Source organism: Penicillium citrinum (assembly GCF_028827155.1).
Source record: "Penicillium citrinum strain IBT 23319 chromosome Unknown utg000008l:1.0-2707905.0:1.0-2709502.0, whole genome shotgun sequence".
In the NCBI taxonomy this organism is placed as follows: domain Eukaryota; kingdom Fungi; phylum Ascomycota; class Eurotiomycetes; order Eurotiales; family Aspergillaceae; genus Penicillium; species Penicillium citrinum.
Window position 1 is genome coordinate 1,972,651 of NW_026622693.1, and position 22,731 is coordinate 1,995,381.

Below are 22,731 nucleotides of genomic sequence, written 5' to 3' on the forward strand. Positions count from 1 at the left end.
TTCTATATGCTCTCGGTGTTTGGTCCATTTGTCACCGGCCTATCAAAATGTCTTACCGTGGATCCTGCAACTGTGCAAGCATCAGCATCGCGCTTCCGGAACAGCCCTCCAACTCAATCGTTTGCCATTGGTGGGTCATTCATCCCGGGAAATATTGTTGATAACTCCAGTGTACGCTTGCTAACCATAATTTGTAGTGATAACTGCAGAAAAGGCGGTGGTGGTAGGGTTTCAATACTAAATCTCTACTTTTACAACCCTTGAAACTCACTCTAGACAGCATTCTCAGTTAACTACTTCATCCCGGAAGATGATATGACTGTAGAGGATGCATCAAAAACATTGAAAATATATGAAGATCCCAATACTGCCTCTGGCAACGTCATCCAGGTAGGCCTGTTTCTTCCACTGTGGTATATGGCCGACGGGATGCCTAGAAGCACTGCGAGACTAACTGCAGCAGAGACATTTCTGCTCCAACTGTGGAAGGTAGGTAAATGAATCGGGCATTTACAAGCTCTATCGCTGAAACATTTATAGTGCTGTCTTCACTCGAACTCCAAAGGCGCCTGGCAAAGTCTTCTTGAAGGCGACATTGTTCCCTACGGTAGCGCCCAAGGGGGGTGAGGTTTTTGCGGAAAAGCAGCTACATCTATTATTGTGAAAGAGAAAAATCAATATTAAATTGAATTAAATTTCATTCGCTCTTCCAAACGGTCTTCATGATGCAAATATCAATTAAAAATGGGGTTTCGGGTTTAAGGGAGCCCATTCGATATGCCCGAAGATCGACTCCTACAAGCCACCAGTAATGAGCCGCAGCTGTAAAATGCCCGACAGGCGCTATGTAAATTCATGGACCGTAGGATGACACGGTGAAAAAGTCTCCTTAAGGTCGATCATCTTAATCATCACGTGCAAATGTGGTACTTATCACTTAAAAGTCCACCATACCCCCACTCCAGGTATTTCATCGTGCCCAACTCTCATCGGTCGCAAAACATTATCATGTCCACGCTAGAAGAAGCCTTATCTATGCGAAATTGTCTATCAGAATATCATGTCTATCACGGGTCCGGACAGAACGTCTCCATCACGCCATTTATCAACAAGAAAATGGAGTTCGGATATAACAAGCGAAGGCAATCGCATAGAGAAGAAGCCGAGGTATACGAAGCGTCGCAAAGGCAAGCCAATGAAGCAAATAGCTACTTCTTACACCAGCCAAAACATCTCTTCAGTAACCCTCCTCGCCTTCTACGTAGAGGCAGTGACAAAGACGGCGAGCCGATATGTTTGATTTATAGCGCTCCGTTTTGGGATCATTGGAACGTCCAATTTAAAGATAACCTGAATGAAATCGTCGATCCCCGTGGGATGATCCCATTTGAGAATCGAAGCAGGAGGGACAACAGTATCAAGGGCGATGGTTGTGCTTGGAAAGGGTATAAAGTGCGTTCCTGGCGCGTTTGGGGCGAGAGTGGGAAAGCATACCACCAGCGTATTAACGCTAGACGCAAAATGAGAGAAGAAGAAGGGCATAAAGTCATCCCTGCATTCGAACCGTTATCCGCAGATGAAGCCATTAAATTATCTTGGTCGTTTCCGTTTGTCAGACCTCGGAGATACGAATTTCAATATGCAGGAATCAATTTCATCTGGAAGGGCACGCGGGATTTACCCGTGGACGAGAAGTTTGCAAAAGTCCTTTTACCACTGAATCACTTAAAGCTTATTGCCACAGATCCTAAGGGCAATCGATATTTTATTGCGTTCTATTCTTCTGCGTTCAACCCCGAGAAATACGGGCGGTTGTGGGTGTTCGATAACATGATTTCAAATCTCCTTGAACAATCTGGAGGTTCACAAATGAATGATTATCTTCAAAATGCCGAAGAAGGGTCTGCGTCGCGACAAGAGTCAGATATACGGAGGACGAGAATATATGAGCTTGTCATGGCGACATCGATGTGCATGGTCCTCGGTGAATGGGAAAAACGAGCGACACTCTATCTAATGCTACTTATGCTAGTGATCGCTGGTAGGAATGCAGTGATTGCGAGTTGACCTCATTCGGAAGATTTGCTTGAGACGTGTCCTCTGCAATACTGAAGTATTGCAATCTTAAATGTTTAAAATTGGATAGGTGTCCTGGAATATACCTAACAAAAATATATGGACAGCTTCAGATAAGATTAGTCCCTGACAAATATAGCCCTATCGACCACAAATAGTGTCTAGGCTTTTTGTGATCAGTCTCTCCGAGAAACTGCCGTGAGTGAAAAGTCAATATTGGTTATATTAAGGTATTCTGTCTAGTCTATTCGATTCATTACCACGCTTTAACGGGCATTCTATATGCTGTAAACATTTTTGGACAAAAAGCAGCAAGGAAAAACAAGAAGATGAACAATCAACAGAGACAGATCAGTCAGACCCAATATTAGGATTCTCATCCCCGTTGCTCTTTGTCTCAACTGTTGGTGTTTGAGATGACCTTTCATACAACACGTTCATAAACGCATCCGACTCTGCAGCGTAACGGCATCGACTGCGAATCGCCGGTCCATATTTGTAGAAGATGAAAGGCATTGGCATACAGGCGAGTGCCAGGAATGCAATTAATGTTGTCGCCCAGTGGATTCCTAGATTCTGATACATGTATGTAGTAAACAGAGGAAACGCGGCACCAAAGAGTGATCTCAACGAGGCATTAGCTGCCAGAACCGATGCTGCAAAGATCGTGTATGCATCAATTAGATAGTTCAGGATGGGCAGGAAAACCATAATCATTCCATAGCCGATTGGAACACCCGCGGCTATCGAAGCCATCCAATGGATACTGGGCGAGTTGGTCCATGCAAACCAAAAGAGTCCGACAGGTAAAGCGACGGCGCCAATAAATGCGGGAGGTAGGCGTGCTTCTGGTGCGAGGCGCCCTGTTGTAGCGAGAGACTGTTTCTTGTAGCTGAAATAGATCGGAAATACTGTAATCGCAGATATTACAATGCCGACAAGTATACCCAAGAATGATAATCCGCCAATACCCTCGCTCCAGCCACGTTCAATTTGATAGACGATCGGCATTGCAGCGAATAAGAGGTAGAGACTTGATTTGAAATTAGTTCAAATTCACATAGGTAAAATAAGCAAATGAGATCGAATACTCACATTCCATAGACAATCGAAAGATAAATTGATAGCAATAGCACAATTGGCTCGCGGAAAAGCAGCACCCAAGGACGAGATAGTGCAACCTTGAAAACTTCGCGGGCGCTCTTCTTCCCTTGTTCAACATCCAGCATGCTTCGATAGACCTTGCCTGTTCTTTTGGAAAGACGAGTTGCTCGTTTTCGCAGCAAAACCGGTGCATATGTCTCCGGTAGCAAGAAGATCAGAGCGATGGCTAGTACACCCGAAAAGATGGCTACCACTCCCTCAACCCACCGCCAACCAACAGATTGAGAAACAAAGCCACCGATAATAGGGCCAACTGTTGGACCAAGAAAATGGAGCAGCGCAGAATAGACCACTTGCCAATCCACGCGTAACGATAGAAAAGGAGTCTGCGATAACACCACCTGCGACTGCAAAAGGCGCAGAGCCCAGCGCACCGGCGAAGAAACGAAGAATTACCAATGTCCAGATATTCTGCGAGCCTGCTGTACCTGCAGCAAAAGCCGTCAAAGTCACAGCACTGGCAATCAAGATATACCGACGACCATAAATTTCACTCATCGGAGCCCATACGAGAGGGCCAACGGCAAATCCGACAACAAACAAGGAGATACCCAGGATCCCAACTTCTTCACTAATGCGGAATTCGCGGAGGATTTCGTTGATTGATCCCGAGTATGCAGATGATACCAATGCAATAGCGAAGGTGTCAATACCAACAAGCAATGTAATAGCCCACCTGAACACAGGGCTGAAATTCATCGGGTCGCGGATATCATTGTCGAGCCATGATACTTCATACGGGTATTCATCAGTTCCTTTCCCAGGATATTCGTGGTTTGCGATTTCCTCCGTGATACATCCTTGATCGAAAATTAATCTCCAGAAAGGAATTTTCGTAGTATGAGGAGCCTCTTCGGCAGCGTTGCTCATATTTGCGAACAATCCTTTACGCTTTCAATTGGGCTTGAATGTGATGAACGCCCTCCACCTTTCAAGTGGACGAATTTCAGGAGATATTTGCATTTTAAAAGAAAAAGAAATCTCTTACAAGACCCGCCGAGGAGAAACAGTCCCGTAGCATTAAGAAAAAAAGGATTTGATGGGGCCATACTCCGTAGAGATCTCAGCCTTGATCCACATCCAATAGGATGGTCGGCATCTAATCGGGATTCAAGCGGGTTTATACGGATTTGGCCGAGAAGCAATCTCATGATTCAGGCAGAGACTTAGAAACATTCGTAGAATCTAATAATTGATATCTGGCGCCGGAAATTTATGATTGGAATATCATGATATTGCAACTCTATTTTCGAATTCGGCTTGATGTCAAAATCTGACGGCTTGTAAGATTTGTAGATGCCGAGGTTCCAACGATAAATCGACCCACAAATCTATAATAGTCTGGTTCTGGGCCCGCCCCTAGTCACTAATAAAGGATTATCGCCGAATAAATGCAGTAAGGGCTGAAGCGGCCGAGGTTCTCTTACTATCTGTCACTCTCTTCTGGTGAATTTAAGGTATCAAGGGGGGTGGGCGCTGTCAAATTTCTGCACTGATGATCACGGGTGACTTAATCTCTGAGAAAATATAGATTGAGGATGCACAAAGTTCGAATCTCAATTGCATGGACCGCGAGAAGCTTTGTAATCCTCTTTATTGGCCTCTTTAGAGCTTGAATTTAGTAGCTTGTTAGGACAGCAGAATTCACCCCAAATGATGTCGTGATTAGGTCTATCACGCACGTCCCTAAAATCTCGTAGATTACGAGTAATCTTTTCACAGATCAGGCTAGGTCCAAATACCTATTGGGATAGTGGAGTTTGCAGAGGGATTTCTTGACATATATTCTCCGATCGCTACATAATCTTCCCGATATCTTTCAGTGGCTCGCGGGCGAGGTTCAAAGTAGTAACGTCCAATAGTGATTGCTTGATAGCAGGGTAGTAGATCCTATAATATTTGCTTACGGGATCCGATGGCATAATTTTATTTCAGATCAGCTTAAAAAGCAGCAACATCATTCAACATCTAGTCATACGCTTTCTTTAAAGAGGGCGTGCCCTTCAACCCCCCCCTAGCTGCTGCTTCGCTACAATCTTCATACTATCTAGCAACCGCTGCTTCAACCCTGTCTCTTCAAATTTCGAATCCTCATAAATGATTGTTGCTGGTGAGACCTCCAGCCCTTCAAAAGCCCCAAACGTCCGTTTGAAATCGTAGGGCTTAATGCGAGTCCATATTTGGTGTATATCATCCACCGACATGGGAATCATATTTGGTATAGACCACATAAACGTATATGTACTCTGAGACGAATACCGAGGGGAAGGGTTGAGACCGGACTTTGGGACACTTTGTTAGTCACAAGGCTCTCCAAAATGCTCATAATACTTTTCTGTCTCGCTTTGAAGACAAAACTTACCGGAACAGTGACTATCGTATCAGCAATAAACAGTATTCCTTGATTCTCGGTCCAGTGTAACACAAGACTTCCAGGGAAATGCCCTCCACATTTGATAGCCGTTATGCCTGGTAAGATGGTGACATGATTCTCACGAATAAGGTGTCTGTTTATATCGGAAACAGTATCACGAGACATCCATGAAATGTCTTCGACGGAGACATACACAGGACATTTGAAGTGCCGAGCCCATGTCACGTATGTAGTGTAGTAGTGGGGATGTGAAATGACGATGCCTGCGAGGCCTCCGAGAGATTGAATCTTCAAATGAGTTAGCCCCAGATCAACCATGACAAACGCAGATTATTTTCAGACCTTGCCTGTCGTATCCGAATCGATAAAAGCAATTAAGTCCCACAGTATATTGCCTTGTGCTGTACTAAGGAGAAAAGCACGTTGCCCAATACCGAACTATAGCATCCAAAAGTTAGAATCATGAATTTTTATTCGGAGAAGTAAGATGTCTGGGCAGTATTATCGACTCGAGAAATCTCAGGCTCACCTTCGGTTTCGTTACAATGCTGTACAGACGATTACCAGTCTGGTGATTCTCGTAGATGGTCGTCCATTCATTCCGATAAGATTTCTCCCTCAGTGTGCGCAGCGTAGAAAATGCCTGGCCAGAGGAAGGAACAAATTGACGGGGGTCCTGAATAAATGAATAATGAAAGTCAGGTTATTACTTTGGAACTTTTTCATATCTTCACTCGACCCAGGAAAAAATTACGTTGCAAATATAGCATTCCTTCAGCTCCGCGCGATCGTCAGTATCAAACTGAGTCCCGCAAGCGTTGCATACAAGCAGGTCGTCGTCAATATTGCTAGTCATGCTTTCAGGCCTATCTTGGTCGATGTGATCGAGGCGAGAGGGGGAGTTGTTACTGGGTGAGGGGCAGCTGATTTAAGCTAAGATAACATTCCGAGAATCTCGTGACATTCGGGTGTGTGTGAACACTTAGATGAAGCTATTAGTTAGTACTTTCAAGAAAGAGGAGTGAAATAATAATTCAATGATGAAAACAGACTGGGGCCTCATTCTGTTAAAAAATCAAATGGTCGTTTGGGGGATATCTTGGAAAGTCTTGGAGGAACGCTAATCTGCTAAATTAGGTAAGTTTAGTAAATTGACGATTTATATGTATAGTCACAGCACCAGGCTTATATTGAATTCTGACGGTTCTACTCGGTAGTAGTGTATATTCTATACTAGGACCATCTCCAATTGAAGAATAAACTAAGGGCTTGAAGGTACGCAGACGACTTTCTCAAATATTCGTGCCAGAAAGTTCCAAGGTTGTAGAATTTGCAAACTCGAGGCTAATATTACTCATTTCTTACATACCCACTAAATAGTATACGAAAGATCCATCATAGTATCGTCGAGGTAAAAACTGATTATCAAAGATTTGAATATTCATGAAATGATCGTGATTCTTCCAACGCGGATGGAACAAGTATTTTGGTAGTCCCCCACTCAAATTTTAGTAACTCTCCCAGGGGTACCAGACAAACGAATTGGTCTGTGCGAGATAGAACACGAGCTGGATGATAAGTTCGAAAGTTACCCTTGTGCGTACTCCCATTATCCAGGGCAATGTTCTTCTCATTCACATTCAAAGTCTCGCACGAGCGCAATCCTGAGTCGGACGATTACTGTGCAAGCAAAATTCCCTCGGCAATTGCTAGCCGCTTGACCAACGAGAATTTCCCTGCTGCTGCATTTGGGCCGTGTTCGTTTCGGCACATGGCAATACTGAATGTATCAAAAACTGATCAAGGGGCACCTTTACGAGCGGGGAAGATTCGAACTAGGGTTCGGCTCAAAAGCCGAATTATAAGATTTTGGGTCAAACTTATGAACACCTTTGTATGACGAATCTAATGAATTGGACGATAAGTGTGTATATTTTTTGTTTCGTTCTGGCCAAAGAATCTCTCACGACACGAACACACTCCGGGGATCAGAATCCTGAGATATGGAATAGAGTTTAGACCAAAGACCAACCAAGCAAGATATCGAAATATTGAATTGTTGGAGCATCGCTGAGAGAAGAAGCAGAAAATTAAAGACTCCATTGATCTTTTCTTTTTGTCTTTGACTGTGAAACCCCAAGGATACTCTTAGAGTCAACAAATGCGCTGTTTGAGATTCAAAATCCCAGAAAGTCATCTTTTTCGTGATTGAAGAAAAAGGAGCGCATGTTTCCGTGGGAATAGTACTCAAACTCAGTAAAGCATATGGTACCGATTGCTGATTGATACCCTACGATTCATGAAGATATGAAAAGTCGTATTTGTACGGAGTTATACGGAGGGATGGCACGCGAGCACAGGTCATCTACTGTCAGCACAGGGAATTATCATTGGTAATAATATCGTCGATCAATGCACGCTTGGGCCTTACGACGCGAGAAAAGAAAAAGTTCTTCCCTTTTCAGGGGCAGATGGTGATGTACATACATCCATTGTACAGCAGTAAAGGGTCATATTCACAAATAAGCTCTTCCAATGCCTTAATTGATCATTTAATTTGTTGTAATCAAATATTCAACAGCATACGAGGCCAAAGGAGCCACAGCCATGCAGACTAGTGCGCGGGGTTGAACCGAGTTTCTGAAAATTGGACCCGGGGCCAAAATGTTGGAAGACCTCAACCCGCTCATCGAGCGGGGGAACCAATATAAATTGCTCATTTTTTTGTTTTGCTCCACTCTCATCATGCTAGTTCTTAGCTTTTACCTAGTTCGTGAGCCCTGCCCTGCCGACCTTTTGTCTGGAACAGGAGTCTTGTCCTGACAATTACCAATGATATTGAGAGAAATCTCCGGTGGGAATGTAATTGCCGTTGAGAGGGGACTAGGTTCCTGCGCTGATCTTCAAGTTAGGGTGAATGGAGCGAACTAATAACAGCAAAAGCGAACTAATAACAGCAAACTTCCATGCTGCATCCCCTGCCATTTGCATACTCCCACGATCTAATCCGGGGTTGTCCATTCTGACCGAGTAAGAGTCGTTCAGCTTGTGAATCTCTCATTCCAACTATAACATGTGATGAAACAGCCTACTAATTTGAAAAAGGGACCCCGCTGCTGGTGAATACATTCCAGGGCTGTCCTTCAATGCGACTAGTCTGGTGAAATCCTCCCTATCCTATCAGATTCACTCTGTTTTCGAGTTCTTGAAGAAAGAAAAGGCTTCATGGGTACACCAACCAAGTCAGAGTAACGCCGCAATGGTTTCGTCCTGCCCAGATCCATTCGTTGACGAATCGCTCTTCGCAAATACTGGAGGAGGTGAGAATGTCCTTCAGTTTTTCTCTGTCTTCCATCAAAATTGGCTTGCTCGATTGCATCCTGACCCAAGAATAGCTGTATCTAGTCGGTGGTGTGAAGATCTTGGCGGCATCTCATGCTGCCTTCCATGTCCAATTGGTTATTGGCGATGGAAGGATGTCAATTGTACGTTGAAAAAACCATATCATAGCATTTGCTGGCCAACAAATTGATTATTACAGGGCTTGTTGACGATATACGACTTGCGCTGTGGCCAAGTATCCCAGTATTTATCGCCTTGGTTTGGTTGCTGGCTACGTACGCTATATTCCCTGCGGCTGTGACAGAGAGACATTATCTGAATGTCGCGCCAGTCATTGGCCTAATGTGCATCTCGGTACGATTAAATTCTTCTTGACTCCAGCGAAACGCCGCTCATTAACGCTAATTATGCCCGCTAGATCGCATTTATCATTCCGTCGAGGGGCCAGCCCCAACTATGCTATGATAAAATCACTCCAAACGACATGAAACATGATGGAATATCTGCACTTACTGGACTTGTATTGTTTTGGGGGGGCGTGGGTGGTGATCATAAGCAGTGAGCAGCCTCAACCTATCATTGAAAGGGTTAATTAACGATGTGTCTTTTTTTTTCAAGCTTTCTTCCGATCAATCGCCCTACATATGACCGTTTGCTGGGAGTTAAAACCTGGTCAACTATACAAATGTGTCTCACTTATAATTATCTTTGTCGGTTCATCTGCCCTTGTTGCTATACTATTAGCCGTCTCGGGTTTAGAATACACATTTGGTCGAATATCATACCTCACGCCAGGAATTGACAGAGCAACATTCTGGGGCCCGCTCTTGGGAATCGCGGCCGCATCGCTACTTTTGCAATTCTTTACAGTAGCATACTGCGCTACAGTAGCCCTTCGACCCTGGTACAATTACCAAAGATTACGCTGGTCTGGATACACACCATCACGAGACGAAGAAAGAGTCCTCGGCGCACAAAGAACAGCATCTAGAGTGCGAAAAATAGTACAACTGCAGTGGAGGAACAGTCTCATCACAGTGACGATCCTGGTTTACGTCTGCTTTTTGGCTGGTGTACTCATGCAACTACGGCCGTTCCACGACTATCCAAAATCGGACAGAATGGCTTGGTTTCAATGTCTTGAATCATCAAAGGGGGACAGGGTTCCCTGTCTTTCACTTGCCACCTCCCTCGGCCCGAATGAACCGGTCTTGATAGCTGTTCTATCATTGCTCATAGTAAGTCTTTCGATCAGTGGATTTTTCATGTTTCTAACTTGTCAACTTACAGCTCAGTGGGACATTGGCTATTGCATTTTTCTTCCGCCCATCGATGTATAAAGCATGGAAAAATCTAGTAACAGGTCGGCCAGTGCCTGTGACACCAAGTTGTCGATCGAGTTATCAATCAAGGTCACCAAGCGATAACCATGGAGTGGAGCTAGGTGGCCAATCTCCCGCTACTGAATTTAGTCAGTTTACTTTCTTCCCCAGCAACGACGCGGATAGTATTACAAAAAGTCAGACCGTGCCTCATTACGTGACCTAACATTAGTATGGCTGGCTGCCTATGCGGGACTATCAAAAGTGCTTGACGTTCTAGTATGATTTATTAATTGAACACACCTAGCTATTACTTAGTAATTGAGAAGAATGTATGTATTATTTATGTTTAAAAGTCTACGCAGTAGCAGTAGTAGTACTCATGTTATGCTCATGGCCAGACATTCGTGATCGACAGCGTCGAGGCGACTTCTCCTTTAATGACTCTTCAATAACAGCCCATTTCCTGACCACTTCCATGCGGTCTTGTGCAGATGAAGCCTTCATTTCATCGTGACCCTGGGATATTCGTGATAGCAAGATTTGCCCCTCTTGTGATTTTCCGAGTGAAGTCAGTAAGGTTCGCCTAATTCCACTCAAGGGATACCCTGCAAGCCCCCAAAGTCCTGCAGAACCAGTTAATATACAATTACAATTATTATCGAGCTTATAAAGACTCCGGCATACCTGCAGGTGGTTTGAAAAAAGCTCCTCCAAGCCCTTTTCCAATTCCTTTCGCAATACCTCTGGCGCCATTCTCCTTATAAGCATGCCGAGGTTGAGTGACGAGACCCGTTAATCCGTCATAAAACCCGTGGTATAATTCCTTCCCCGGGTTAGTAGAGTTTTATATCAATTCAGATCAATATGGGTGTCTCACCTGACCGGCTGCTTTGAAGCCACTCCGAACTCCAATAACTTTCGGTGTTGTTTTGACCATTGGATCGTGATAAAGTTTCGGGGCATTGTGAAACCCCTTTGAAAGACTTAATGTCAAGTCAGTCGGAAGCCAGATAACAAGATTGATGAATTTCTTGGACATCCGGCTTCCTTGGCTCGCTGCCTCTGATATTATATTATGCCGTTTTGGGGCGAGACTTCCGCCGCTCATAGTGACGGTTTTCTCTAGCTGCAAAGTGCGTGCTCGGGACAGCGCCTCATCAGAGAAGTCTGTTTCTTGTTCGTCTGTCGAAGAGCTAGATGTCTCTTCATTCACTTCATCGTTCGTAGATTCATTGGAGGTTCGACCAGTAGGTTGTCGTCTGTTTTGTGATGTTTGACGGCTCTCATTAGCAGAAGCACGTCCCTCTCTACTCTTTCTTTGTCTATGCCACTTGGAATGTGGATCATAATGTTCGTTCGGATGACCCAGAGCACGGCCAGCAGTTACTAAATCCATAACCATCTCCGCTGGGACGTCGGCAAGCCCCGTCACAAAGTTAGAGATGGCGCCAAATAGAACTTGTGCACTTGCGCTGAGCGGGCCGACGGGATCTCGATAGGTGTCATATTCGACAGGCCGGTTGCTAGTCAAATTTGTTAGCTTTCGGATGCACTCAGAACTAGGCAATTGCCAGACTTACAGGACAAGGTCATCTGGTTTCACGCTACCCATCTCAACAAGCACAGACGCAGCGAAGGCACTCAGGCCCACTTCCGTATGCTTCAGATGCCAGACAGCAGGACGAGTAGGGCATATAGCACATCTGAGTTGCTTAAGATCAAGATGTCGGTGAAAGCTTCGAACACTATCTCTGACGCCAGATTCACCGTTCATCTTTTCCGCAATCTCCATGGCCTTTTCTTGAGTTGATGGCTCAAGTGCCTTTGCTATCGCCTCGCTGAGGCCGTCAACAGTGAGTTGCTTGTGAGGGATAGGCACTGGCCCTGCACCAGATCGTGCAACTATTTGACCCCAGAATTGCTGGTCCCCGAAAAATGGTATAATTATTGTAGGTCGGCCAAGGGCTAAACCTGCGGCTGTTGTCCCAGCACCGCCATGATGAATAACACATGAAACCTGACGGAATAACCAATCATGAGGAACACTCCCAATGAGAAGGACATTCTCCGGAACTTCAACCTCGTCAGAACCGAGATTTCCCCATCCCTTGGAAACAATGGCACGCTGCCCTGACTGTTCAATCGCTTCGAAAACAATTCTCGTCAGCTTTGCTTGATCTTCGACAACTATCGAACCGAAGCCAACATAAATTGGCTTTGGTCCGGCTTTCAGAAACTCATCGAGTGCATCCGGGGGAGTATAGTCTGATTTAGAGGGAAGGAAACTGAAACCACAGATATCGATGTGTTTGCCCCAATCTTTTGGTTTGGAAAGCAAAGCCGGGGACCTGCATAGAGCGATCTTTGTCAGTAAACTCCTTTTTCTGGTCCGTGGCCAAGGTAGCCAAAGACTTCTCAACGAAACAGAGAGCCTTACCATAAATAAGAAAACGGTATTTCCAATCGAGGAAGTAAACTCGGAGCTGTGATGCTATCCAACGAATCCAATGACAAAACCTTTTTCCGGAACTTGTTGACAAGGTCACCGAGCCCTTCCCAAATCATCATATCCATTATTGCGTACGAGACGAAGTTCACAACGGTAGGTTTGCAATCGTTGTGACTCACGATTGCAAGAGGGTGCGAGACGGCTTGCGTAGGGCTCCAGGGCATCCTGTAACATGTCAACTTCGTTCAGAAATATCATCAGAGACCTTCGCCATTAATCTTTCAAACTCACGTAAACATCATATGAAGCGGTATTCCCAATCGTTGAGCACAATGTATATGCGCTAAACTAGGGGGGATTGGCAATGATTGCATCCGCCACGAAGGGCTGTCGCCGATAGTCCACTTGGTCGCCCCATAGATCATCCTTTATCTGATGAAGATTTGTTCCATCGCCCGTTTCGAAACAGGACCTCCAACACCCATTGATAATGTTCTTCATATCTCGGCGACGCTTTTGAATGGCACCACTACGAATCGAATCTAACCCCGGAAGCAGGCCCGGGTTCTTCACCATGAATGCCATCATCTCCGCAGGATCACCACCAATATCGAAGAACTCCAACCCGCCATCAAGAACGAACTCTCGGAAAGCCAGGTGTGTCGCTAATCGGACTCGGTGTCCATATTTTTGTAGCTCAGTCCCAATAGCAACAAATGGCTGTATGTCACCTCGTGAACCAATGACCTGGATAACAATGTTGAGGTGTAATGGAAAGTCTTTCCCAGCATCCGCGGGAATACCATCGGAACTTTCTTGGTCTTCGATTTCGTCGAGTTCGGAGGGGATGGGTGTGCGCTGAATCTGGTTTAGGAGTCCAGCAATGCTGGGTTTACGTTGATCAATCTTTATATCGAGACGTCCATCGCCTGGGGAAAGACTTCAATGTTAGCGGACACCTTTTATTTCATCGCAGTCCGGATATTTGGTCGTACTCATCACGCGAACACCGGTGTTCAAGCCATCTCCGGTAAAATATTGCCTGTCGCTATCATGTGGCTCATTAACCTCCTCCGGCCAGTCTTCGGATTGGATTTCACTGTTCGCCTCTGATCTTCTCGATGTCTTAGACCCTCTAGAAAAAGTCCTGGTCGGCGCGACCATCTCGTTCAATGAGATGCGCGAGCGGAACGATCTCGCACGTGAAAGGTATTATTTGTGCGAGCAAGGATTGTCTAGCTAAAAGCTGTCTCCGAGTTTTAAAACAGTGCGCAAAAACAAGCACCGCACTGGAATATATCCAAATTTTGCGGTGGTCAATGATGTCATGTTCGTGCCGGCCGTTCCACGGTGGATCCGATTCGGGCCAGCCTTACCGGTCTGCGTAGATCCCGAGGTTTTCTTTTTATTTCAAGGTCATAAGGCCTTCGGGAGTTGAGGAGTGAGATGTTGAATAAACAAATGACATTCCGGCTTCTTCCGGTGGATGCGAGGGTGGGATAATGGATATAATAAGCAGGAATTGTGCTATGTACATGCTCAGACTTGCTAGTAGTATACACGCCGAGCAGGGCGTTCCGAGGTTAACTAGTCTGCACAGCTACCTAATCGCCCCACTCAAGTTGAAGTTAATGAGCGACCAGTGGCATCGTGTTGACTGTCCCAAGTACTAAGCTCTTCCTTCGGAACCTTCACAAGCTGGTGAGCGATGGAACCATCCTCATACTGAACCACAGTCTGTCTAAACTCGTACCCCTTATATTTAGGGATTAAATCAATCCAGAAATAATAATAGACGACACAGGCAGTAAGACTATGCCATGTTAGCTTGAGGGTTTATCGGACAAGAAATCCAGCAAAAGGTACTCACAGGCCAATGCCAACCACCAAATAAGTTCCATACCAAAAACTAACGTCCCCGCCATTTGCCCCGGTGTCTGGGGGGTACCAAGGAGCAATAAGCATATACAAGGTCACTAAGAGCGCAAATGCAATAGAAATAGACCAAGTTCTGTATTCCGGTCGGGGAAGATTGAGGGCCTTGCGACGCTTTCGAATGAGTAACACTCCGATCACCAATAGAAAGTTGAAAATATTTGTTGGGTAAACGGATAGGTCAACCACTGATAAATGTCAGCCTTGTTAGTATTATCGTATGACATTGACAAGGGAAACTCACCAAAATTAAAGGCATCTCCTGCAGGAGGGCAGATGATCATAAGAATAGTCAATGTCCACACCACCGTATATGGCCCAAGGGGTGTGCCAAAAGGCTTGACCGATGTCCAAAACTTAGGCCAAGGCAGCACACCTTGTCTGTAAGAGAACCAATGTGATATCAGTTAAGCTATTCTACAGTTGTTTCTTTTCTCTATCTTACGGTGAAAACATACCTTCCTGTTTCCCTAAGTAATCGCGAGGTCATCACTAATACCGCGATCAAGTTTCCAAATGCACTCAAACAGACAAGTACGTCAAGAGCATTAGATGCACCATGCTTTCCAAAAACCTTCTGGAAAAAGATCGATGCGGCGACTTGCTTAGATGCCAAAATTTCTTCTCGGGAAGCAGCAGAGAAATAAGCAACGTTCACGAGAATGTACAAACCCCGTAACGAGGAAAAGAGAGATCGGGGCACTCCATCTCAGAGTTTTCACGGGGTTCTTTGAAAATTAGTATCGTAATACATGAGAAAGAAAAGGAATCATGACAGATTACAGACCTTAATCTCGTTAACGACTGCGAATGCGTTAGAATATCCTGCGTATGAAAATATCAATTTAACCATAGCATTGGTTGCTCCATATGCACTTGCTTCCTCTGTCCCTCTCCAGGGATCACTCCAATTTCCCGGGTCTTCAACTTTCGTATGACCACCTAAAACGACAAGTCCAGCAATTGATATCCTGCGTCGTGTTAGATAAGTCTAGGCCAATCTAGTATCCCGAGGATTGGGAATAAACTTACAATAGTAAGGTAAGAATTTTGATAAATCCAAACCAAACGACAATCCTCAAAGACCATTTTGTACTGGCAATGGCAACGAAATATGCCAGAGTATACATTGCCACTGCTACCCCTTTCATCTGCCAGGGAGTATAAGATATCCCACCAATTCCGAAAATGTATTGCGCCATGACAACAGCATTGCTACTTGCGAATGAAAATATGACATGTTTCGCAGCAAAGACGGTCGGGATCAGGTATTTTGGTTTAGGAAATGCTTGCTCGAGGTAGACGACTTCTGATCCGGATCGACTGGGGAAGTATGAAGCATATTCTAGATAAAGGGAAAGGATGCTTTGAGAAAGGAGGTATCCTATAAACCAGTATATCATGGACAGTCCTACTGAGCCAACTCCAGAAAGGATAGTACCCGCTTGTAGATTGTCAGCTTAGCTCATGATTCCATACGTGGCGAAGTGCATCATTGATACTCACGCGTTGAGAAAATACCCGTGCCAACCATTTGATTGATATTCAAACAGAAGGCCGTCAAAAAGCCAACTGAATACCCTAGTGGAGAACTGGTCTCAACAGGCGCTCCTGATGCATCTTGGTAAGTCGGGACGCTGGAATTAAGTCCTTCAGCCGCTGTATATCCCCCCGGGGAGACTGCTAGATGAATCTGCTGAGTCTCGAGTTGACTCGGTGGAGATATTGGCTGATTTCTCGGTATCCTGCCAGATAGCCATCTTGCCTATATCATACGTCGAGTTCGGTGTACTACTAGCAGTCTACATTGCTGCAATGGGCTTTCGCAATTTATGTATGAATGCGACCGGAGCAATCTGCCTCGGATGATTTTGTGTTGTTCCATAGCTGCAAATTAGCACGCCATATAGTGCAAACGTCTCGGCGTATCCTGTCATTTGAATGCTAAATGCGATTTTGTTTTAGTATCAAGTGTGATAGGCTAGATAGAGCTATCATAAACATGTCGCCATGTCTCCGCATTATTCGTAGTTACCTTGATATGAATCCAATGATATACCATTACCAGTATACTCCGCAGGTGTTGCAACAGACATCGCTGCAAAAATGTGGCCACAAAGCATGGGTGAATGAGGTAGCATTACCAATGAGTTAACTAGCAGTGTAAGTATATCACAGAACAGAGTGCGATTCCAAGCTCGGAAGCTATCCAAAGTTTAACTCCATAACATTTCTTCGTGGTCTTACAGTGCAAGACATGGGACAGTATGTTGTTGTCAAGATGTCACTTACACTTACACATGTGTAACCAATGCATGCATGAATCGATTCACTGCATCACTCGCCGATATTTCAGACCAAGAGAGTCATCATTTTACTATACATTCATCCTGTCGAAAACGGCTTCCGAATCCATCAATTGGCAGTATAGAAATTTTCATCGCATATTGGATCGTGACAGCACTCGCTACCCGACTAGGTGATATTCGGTATGATTGCTCTTCTGCACCTTCAACTATGCAAGAAAGAATTTTGATCTTCTTTGACAATGAGCTACTCATTCAAGAAATTACCGCACCCTTGGAGTCAATTAATGTCTTGATGTCTAGGGTTAACCCGTACCCTAGATCGGGTAGCCTTCCTCTATTTACATCCATATAAAACAACTATGGATAGTTGGGTTTCTTTCCATTCCCCTTCGAACCCAAACTCCACCACTTCACCCCTTCGCTTATGAGATCCGCCATTATTGCCGACTGGCCTGTGGACATTGGACAATAGCCGATGTAATTCTACAGCTGCATCTGACTTCCTCCACGTGTTCTTCAGATTCAATTATCACTGGCCAATTTCAACGATCCTTCAACTTGTGGGGCGCATCCATCGGCGAGTTCAAGCTGGTCGCTAGCGCGACCACCTCAACGCGAATACTAAAGGTCCTTACGGTGAACCTTTGCAATTGACTCTTCGAGAAAATAGTTGGCAAGAAGATTCTAAGACGCGGCGGATTGAAACATGCGCGGTCCTACTCTCAGTGCCTTGTTTGGCACCGTAGGCTCTGCAATGAGCTTGACACCCCTGGATACATTCTACCCTCCTCTCAACCAGACTTCTTATATTACAAACTCCTCAGCAGGTACATATGGTGGGTTTTACCAGGCAGGAACACGTGGTCCGACAGGTGGTGATCCCTATGGAACTTACGATTATTGCTCTATGCCTCACCCCCGCGAATATGAGCTCCCGAGCCAGGCATCCGGGGGTGCCGCCAAACTGGTGAAATTATCATATCTTCAGCGACATCAGCGACGATCGCCTTACAACATTTTGCCTGGAGGAGAGGTGGGCAGGCCAGAATATTGTCACTATCAGTGTTAATTTTGTTAACCAAATATATTCCAGAATCAAGCATATCACTGCGACAATGTTCGGCCATATCTTTACGCTGGACCGAATAGCGCTAGCGGTATGCAACCGATGCCCGTCTACGCTCAGACGTACGGGGATCCCAATGATCCATTCAAGACTGGCGTAAACTCAACCTGCCAATTCCCTCAAATCACCATTGGTGGTATCGAAGATGGATATCAGCACGGCAAGGACATATGGAACGTTTATCATAAAAAACTTGGTTTGATTCCCAAACAGCCTAATGAGCGCGTCTGGTTTAGATCTAGCGATTCCCCTCTCGTGCAAGCCTCTGCTGGAGCCGTTCTCAGGGGAGTTTGGCCTGATTATAAGGGTGCATTGCCTCTTCACCAGATGGTTACTTCTGTGGACACTGTCAATGAGGGATTCTCCTGCAATGCAATCAGTTCTACTCTTGACAAGATCAAAGCAACCGACAAGTGGACCGAGCACATGAAGGTGACTGAGAAACTTCGATCACAACTTGGATCAATGCTGGGTGCGGAGGATAGTTCATGGCAGGAGACATTCGATCATTTCTGTGACAACTTTCAAGCGAGACTTTGCAATGGATACGAATTACCCTGCAGTGTCACTAATTCGTCACAATGCGTGACCATGAAGATGGCCCAGGAAGTATTCCGAGCTGGTGACTGGGAATGGAACTATTACTGGAGAGCTAATGAATATGCGATCAAGTATATTCAACTTGTCGAGGGCCTTTTCATCGGTGAGATCGTCGCCGATCTTAAAACCGTCCAAGATGGCACCAATTCTATCGATTATAGGCACACCTTTATCCACGATGGTGACATTGGCCCTATTCTTGGTGCCTTGGGTATCAACGCGCTTCGATGGCCTGGAATGGCCGCAAATATTGCATTTGAAGTCTGGTAAGTCTCTCAACACGAAGACGTCTGGTGGTTGAATGCTAACAGCAATCAGGGAGAAGGGAAAGTCACATTATGCCCGCGTGCTGTACAGTGGTCATCCAGTGCAAACTATCCACGGGTCTTTGGACTGGATACCGCTCTCACAGCTGATTGATATCTTGTCTCCGTTCGTCCCGGAGGATATCACCTCTCTCTGTGGTTGAGGCAATACCTAAAGGTACGGGATAGATATCATGGAATCTCGATTTCCATGACGGACTAGGCAAGGGCTAGGACTCTGCACCGCATAGCCATCGCGTAGCTTTGCATAATCATTACAAACATGCCTACTCTATAGAACAGATTTTTCGCTCTTTAAAACACTTTGAAGGGGGTTTTAATGTATCTGGGTTATCTCAGAGTTGTAGTTTTCTGAACACTAGTATGGGTAAATCACATCTACAAGGCCAAACGGCAGTATAAGTCATGTCATCATTAATTGTATTAATGCAATGCTATGCTCTCTATATGTCCAAGTGATGTATATGCTCGCTGATCATGCTAAACCTCCTCTTTTCCCTGCTCGACTCCTCTAGCCTGGGTCGACACGCCCTGTTGCTGCTTTTCATCGGCAGTAAGTTCACTCTCTGCATTTTTTACCCTCACGAAAAACACCGCAATCAAAAGTCCAATAATAGCCAATCCAGACTCAAACCAAAAAACCGCTTTATAACTTTCACGTTTGCCCAGGTGACTTGTTTGAGTTTCCACAATGTCCGCAAACCCAAGCATGACCGCAATCCCCATGTGCATCGTACAATACGGAAGCGCCCCGGCAATACCTTGTCGCGACTTTGGCATAGTAGTCGTGATGAAGATGTTGGCGATGTTGAACGAAATGTCTATTCCAATGGTTCCACAAACCATTGCAGGGAACACGTAGGCCCAGTAGTTGCCTCCTATCGGGATGACTGCGAACAAAAGGGCCGTTCCCACATATCCCAAACATGAAATCATCATGAGGATTGTTCCTGATACTTTGTGGAGAATGAAACCACCAGTCACGGAAAGAAAAAGGCCTCCAACAGCCATGGGGACAGTCCATGCGACGATCTGCAATGACCCTGCATCCATGAACTCTGACATGCTAGTGCTTTGTTAGAAAATCGAGGTGAGCAGTTTCGGCAATCAAGAAGAACTTACTAAAGAACTCCATAAAGGAGGAAAATGCCCAAGCTCCCATAAAGACAAAGCAAAGAGAGAAGAAGTGGTTTCAAGTGTTTGACATGAAATACATCTCCAGGGAGCAAAGGGTTATGCACCACCCAACCTTCAACATAAGCAAACGCAGCTAGAGAGATAACTCCCAGACACAAAAACACCGGAATGTATGGCGTCTTCCATCCGTTCGGAGCATATGAACTGTCTGCGATAGCGAAGACTAAAAATGTAGCTCCAACAATGGAAAGACAGAATCCAGCCCAGTCCATTCGAATCCCCAATTCCTTCTTTTCAGCATAATCCTTCGGAATAGAGAAGATGGCAGACACGCCCATGATCGCAGATAAAATTGCCCCAATGAAGAAATACCATCTCCAGGTAAGGAACTGACCGGCGATACCAGAGATGAAAAATCCCAAGAAGAATCCAAGGGCAGCACATGCACCGTATAAAGAAAATACGAGGTTTTTCCTGGGACCTGGTCTGTAGGTACTGCCAAGAATCATCATTCCGGAAGGAAGAAGAGCACCTAGTGCTAATCCTTGACATGCGCGAAAGAAGATCAACATTAGCCAGGACTGTGAGAACCCGGCAATAATTGAGGAAATACAGAGCCATATTGCCCCGGCATTGAAGACTAAATAGCCTCCATACATATCGGTAAGACGACCCCATATCAGCAAAGTTGCGCAAATAACGAGCGACAGTGCGGTGGTTGGCCATATTGTAGATGCAGCTGGGATGTGCAAGTCTCTGACGAGAATTGGTGTCAATACGTTAGATCCGGTGATGTAGAATTCCTATGATGAGTTAATTAGCTTCATTTCCGACTCGATCTAGTTCGAAATTTGCGAGGCTTGTCACTTACGGCCAAAATCTGACTCATGATGATTGAGAAAATGAAACACAGCTCCGAGAAAAGACTAGAAAATATCTTTGGTCGTTCCCTCCCTAATTTCTCCATATCGGGTTCTGTGGATGCAGGTGTTTGTTCTATATCAGCCTGTATCTGGGACAAGCCAGACGTGGCGTCTGATTGAGGGGTGGCGGATGACATGGTCCATCAAGGATAGAATAGAATCAATGATCGTTGAATAAAGACAAGATAGACACGATCTTCAACTGAAGGAAATTCATATTTATAACAATGTAACTATAGAATGAAAATGAAAAAAAAATGGAAAAATTTATAAGCTACTACTAGCGCCACTACGGTGAACTTCCTAAAAAGGGGAATAAGATGGACGTCTTCCAGAACCGAAACCGATTTCTGGATCCCATAGCTCCCCCCCAAGGTCGTCAGAGGGGCGTCAGCAAATGAGGGTTTCCACCATTAGTCTACCAACGACGAGAAAGAACCAGTCAAAATTGGTGGCTAAAAAGACGAAGCCAAGAAGATATTCCATGAACTAAACTACTTTGGGAAGTTGATGGGAGTGGGTCGGGAAGAATATCGGAACAGTCGGACTTGCACCGCAAACAATGCCAGCAACACGTGGGGAATTACGGAGGATTATGTATGCACCATGCACCATGCACTGGGGAAATCGTGATTGATGTGTACTGATCTTGATGTTGAACGTGGTCAAAGGCAATGTCGCTGCACATGGCGATGATGTATCATCTGGTTTGACGCACTCATGGACAACTGTAACTGCAGCTGCAGCTGTTGACGCCAATCGTCAGTCGTTGAGTATTGCTGTTACGCTAGGTACCTCATTTGTCATTGAATGTTCAAAATCATGTTTCCATTTCTAATGAAGCATATTCATATTGTATAAAGGGGAGGAAGAAAAGTGAACAACAATATAAGCTCCAAATGCCCTTACTCCGATCGACTGTCGGGAATGGGCCGTTGTGGGTCCAGACTCAAGCTGTTCTCCAATATTAAAAGGGAATCCCAATTTCCATGAACAAGATTATGTACATCGTATAGAGTTGCGGATTAAAAAGCACCTGGAGTAGGTACCTCTCGCGACTATATCGCAAATTAAATGACTTTTCTAGTATCCTGCTTCGCTATGAGTGATATACGAGTTGTTACAGGAGATTCAATTAAGCTCGACAATAATATATTTTTCACATAAGTTCTCGTCGCCTGGAGAAATGACGATATAGTAAACACGTTGCTGCAGACAAATGGGCGTTAAGAAGTTTGAGCAATCGTTTCCCGGCTCCAGGGGGACTTCAAGTTGAATTTAGCTGTGCTACTTACTACCTAACTTGCACCTGGCGGGCAGTAGGTACTGCCCGCCTGGTACAAGTTCCATACTAAACTTTTTACCTGTCTCCCATCAGCTTCAACTTTCTTTTATTTTGAAACCATCATGATCAGTTAGAGTAGTTGAACCACAAGTCCGAGGTCAAACGTTCAAAACAAGGCTTATCGATTAAGATATGAACACACACACACACAAACACAAGTACCAGGCTTTCCACGAAGATGCTGCTTCAACAGCAAATCCACTTTATCCCGTAAATGAACAAGCCTTGTGGTTTGCGGGTCCATCGAGATCTAGTTGAGATCGACCTCAAATATTGAAATTCGGACCTCAAACTGATACA

At 45.0% G+C, this 22,731-nt stretch overlaps 10 protein-coding genes across 10 annotated transcripts; 4 read left to right on the top strand and 6 right to left on the bottom strand.

The window, feature by feature from the left end:
• Window positions 1-6: 6 nt before the first annotated feature.
• N7469_009177 (uncharacterized protein) lies at window positions 7-664 on the top strand (the record flags this gene model as incomplete). The annotated part of the gene is made up of 5 exons (XM_056648095.1): window positions 7-130; window positions 198-223; window positions 277-390; window positions 464-489; window positions 541-664. The coding sequence occupies 5 exons, from the start codon at window positions 7-9 to the stop codon at window positions 662-664; spliced, it is 414 nt and encodes a 137-aa protein (XP_056497860.1).
• A 344-nt stretch (window positions 665-1,008) lies between these two features.
• N7469_009178 (uncharacterized protein) lies at window positions 1,009-2,067 on the top strand (the record flags this gene model as incomplete). The annotated part of the gene is made up of 1 exon (XM_056648096.1): window positions 1,009-2,067. The coding sequence occupies one exon, from the start codon at window positions 1,009-1,011 to the stop codon at window positions 2,065-2,067; it is 1,059 nt and encodes a 352-aa protein (XP_056497861.1).
• Window positions 2,068-2,427: 360 nt separating this feature from the next.
• N7469_009179 (MFS transporter) lies at window positions 2,428-4,110 on the bottom strand (the record flags this gene model as incomplete). The annotated part of the gene is made up of 3 exons (XM_056648097.1): window positions 2,428-3,109; window positions 3,172-3,493; window positions 3,531-4,110. 3 exons carry the CDS (start codon window positions 4,108-4,110, stop codon window positions 2,428-2,430), a joined length of 1,584 nt encoding a protein of 527 aa, XP_056497862.1.
• A 1,840-nt stretch (window positions 4,111-5,950) lies between these two features.
• On the bottom strand, window positions 5,951-6,470 carry N7469_009180 (uncharacterized protein; the record flags this gene model as incomplete). Its single annotated transcript, XM_056648098.1, has 3 exons — window positions 5,951-6,052; window positions 6,144-6,290; window positions 6,441-6,470. 3 exons carry the CDS (start codon window positions 6,468-6,470, stop codon window positions 5,951-5,953), a joined length of 279 nt encoding a protein of 92 aa, XP_056497863.1.
• A 2,403-nt stretch (window positions 6,471-8,873) lies between these two features.
• Window positions 8,874-9,355, top strand: N7469_009181 (uncharacterized protein; the record flags this gene model as incomplete). Its single annotated transcript, XM_056648099.1, has 4 exons — window positions 8,874-8,934; window positions 9,020-9,099; window positions 9,125-9,310; window positions 9,338-9,355. The coding sequence occupies 4 exons, from the start codon at window positions 8,874-8,876 to the stop codon at window positions 9,353-9,355; spliced, it is 345 nt and encodes a 114-aa protein (XP_056497864.1).
• A 1,280-nt stretch (window positions 9,356-10,635) lies between these two features.
• On the bottom strand, window positions 10,636-12,954 carry N7469_009182 (glycosyltransferase; the record flags this gene model as incomplete). Its single annotated transcript, XM_056648100.1, has 5 exons — window positions 10,636-10,904; window positions 10,966-11,104; window positions 11,159-11,804; window positions 11,862-12,629; window positions 12,719-12,954. 5 exons carry the CDS (start codon window positions 12,952-12,954, stop codon window positions 10,636-10,638), a joined length of 2,058 nt encoding a protein of 685 aa, XP_056497865.1.
• Window positions 12,955-13,078: 124 nt separating this feature from the next.
• N7469_009183 (uncharacterized protein) lies at window positions 13,079-13,894 on the bottom strand (the record flags this gene model as incomplete). Its single annotated transcript, XM_056648101.1, has 2 exons — window positions 13,079-13,659; window positions 13,726-13,894. 2 exons carry the CDS (start codon window positions 13,892-13,894, stop codon window positions 13,079-13,081), a joined length of 750 nt encoding a protein of 249 aa, XP_056497866.1.
• A 453-nt stretch (window positions 13,895-14,347) lies between these two features.
• Window positions 14,348-16,425, bottom strand: N7469_009184 (uncharacterized protein; the record flags this gene model as incomplete). Its single annotated transcript, XM_056648102.1, has 8 exons — window positions 14,348-14,543; window positions 14,601-14,853; window positions 14,910-15,046; window positions 15,124-15,367; window positions 15,449-15,636; window positions 15,698-16,109; window positions 16,172-16,302; window positions 16,379-16,425. The coding sequence occupies 8 exons, from the start codon at window positions 16,423-16,425 to the stop codon at window positions 14,348-14,350; spliced, it is 1,608 nt and encodes a 535-aa protein (XP_056497867.1).
• Window positions 16,426-17,680: 1,255 nt separating this feature from the next.
• Window positions 17,681-19,169, top strand: N7469_009185 (histidine phosphatase family protein; the record flags this gene model as incomplete). Its single annotated transcript, XM_056648103.1, has 3 exons — window positions 17,681-18,007; window positions 18,068-18,966; window positions 19,019-19,169. The coding sequence occupies 3 exons, from the start codon at window positions 17,681-17,683 to the stop codon at window positions 19,167-19,169; spliced, it is 1,377 nt and encodes a 458-aa protein (XP_056497868.1).
• A 337-nt stretch (window positions 19,170-19,506) lies between these two features.
• Window positions 19,507-21,223, bottom strand: N7469_009186 (putative MFS multidrug transporter; the record flags this gene model as incomplete). Its single annotated transcript, XM_056648104.1, has 3 exons — window positions 19,507-20,092; window positions 20,149-20,966; window positions 21,035-21,223. 3 exons carry the CDS (start codon window positions 21,221-21,223, stop codon window positions 19,507-19,509), a joined length of 1,593 nt encoding a protein of 530 aa, XP_056497869.1.
• Window positions 21,224-22,731: the final 1,508 nt, after the last annotated feature.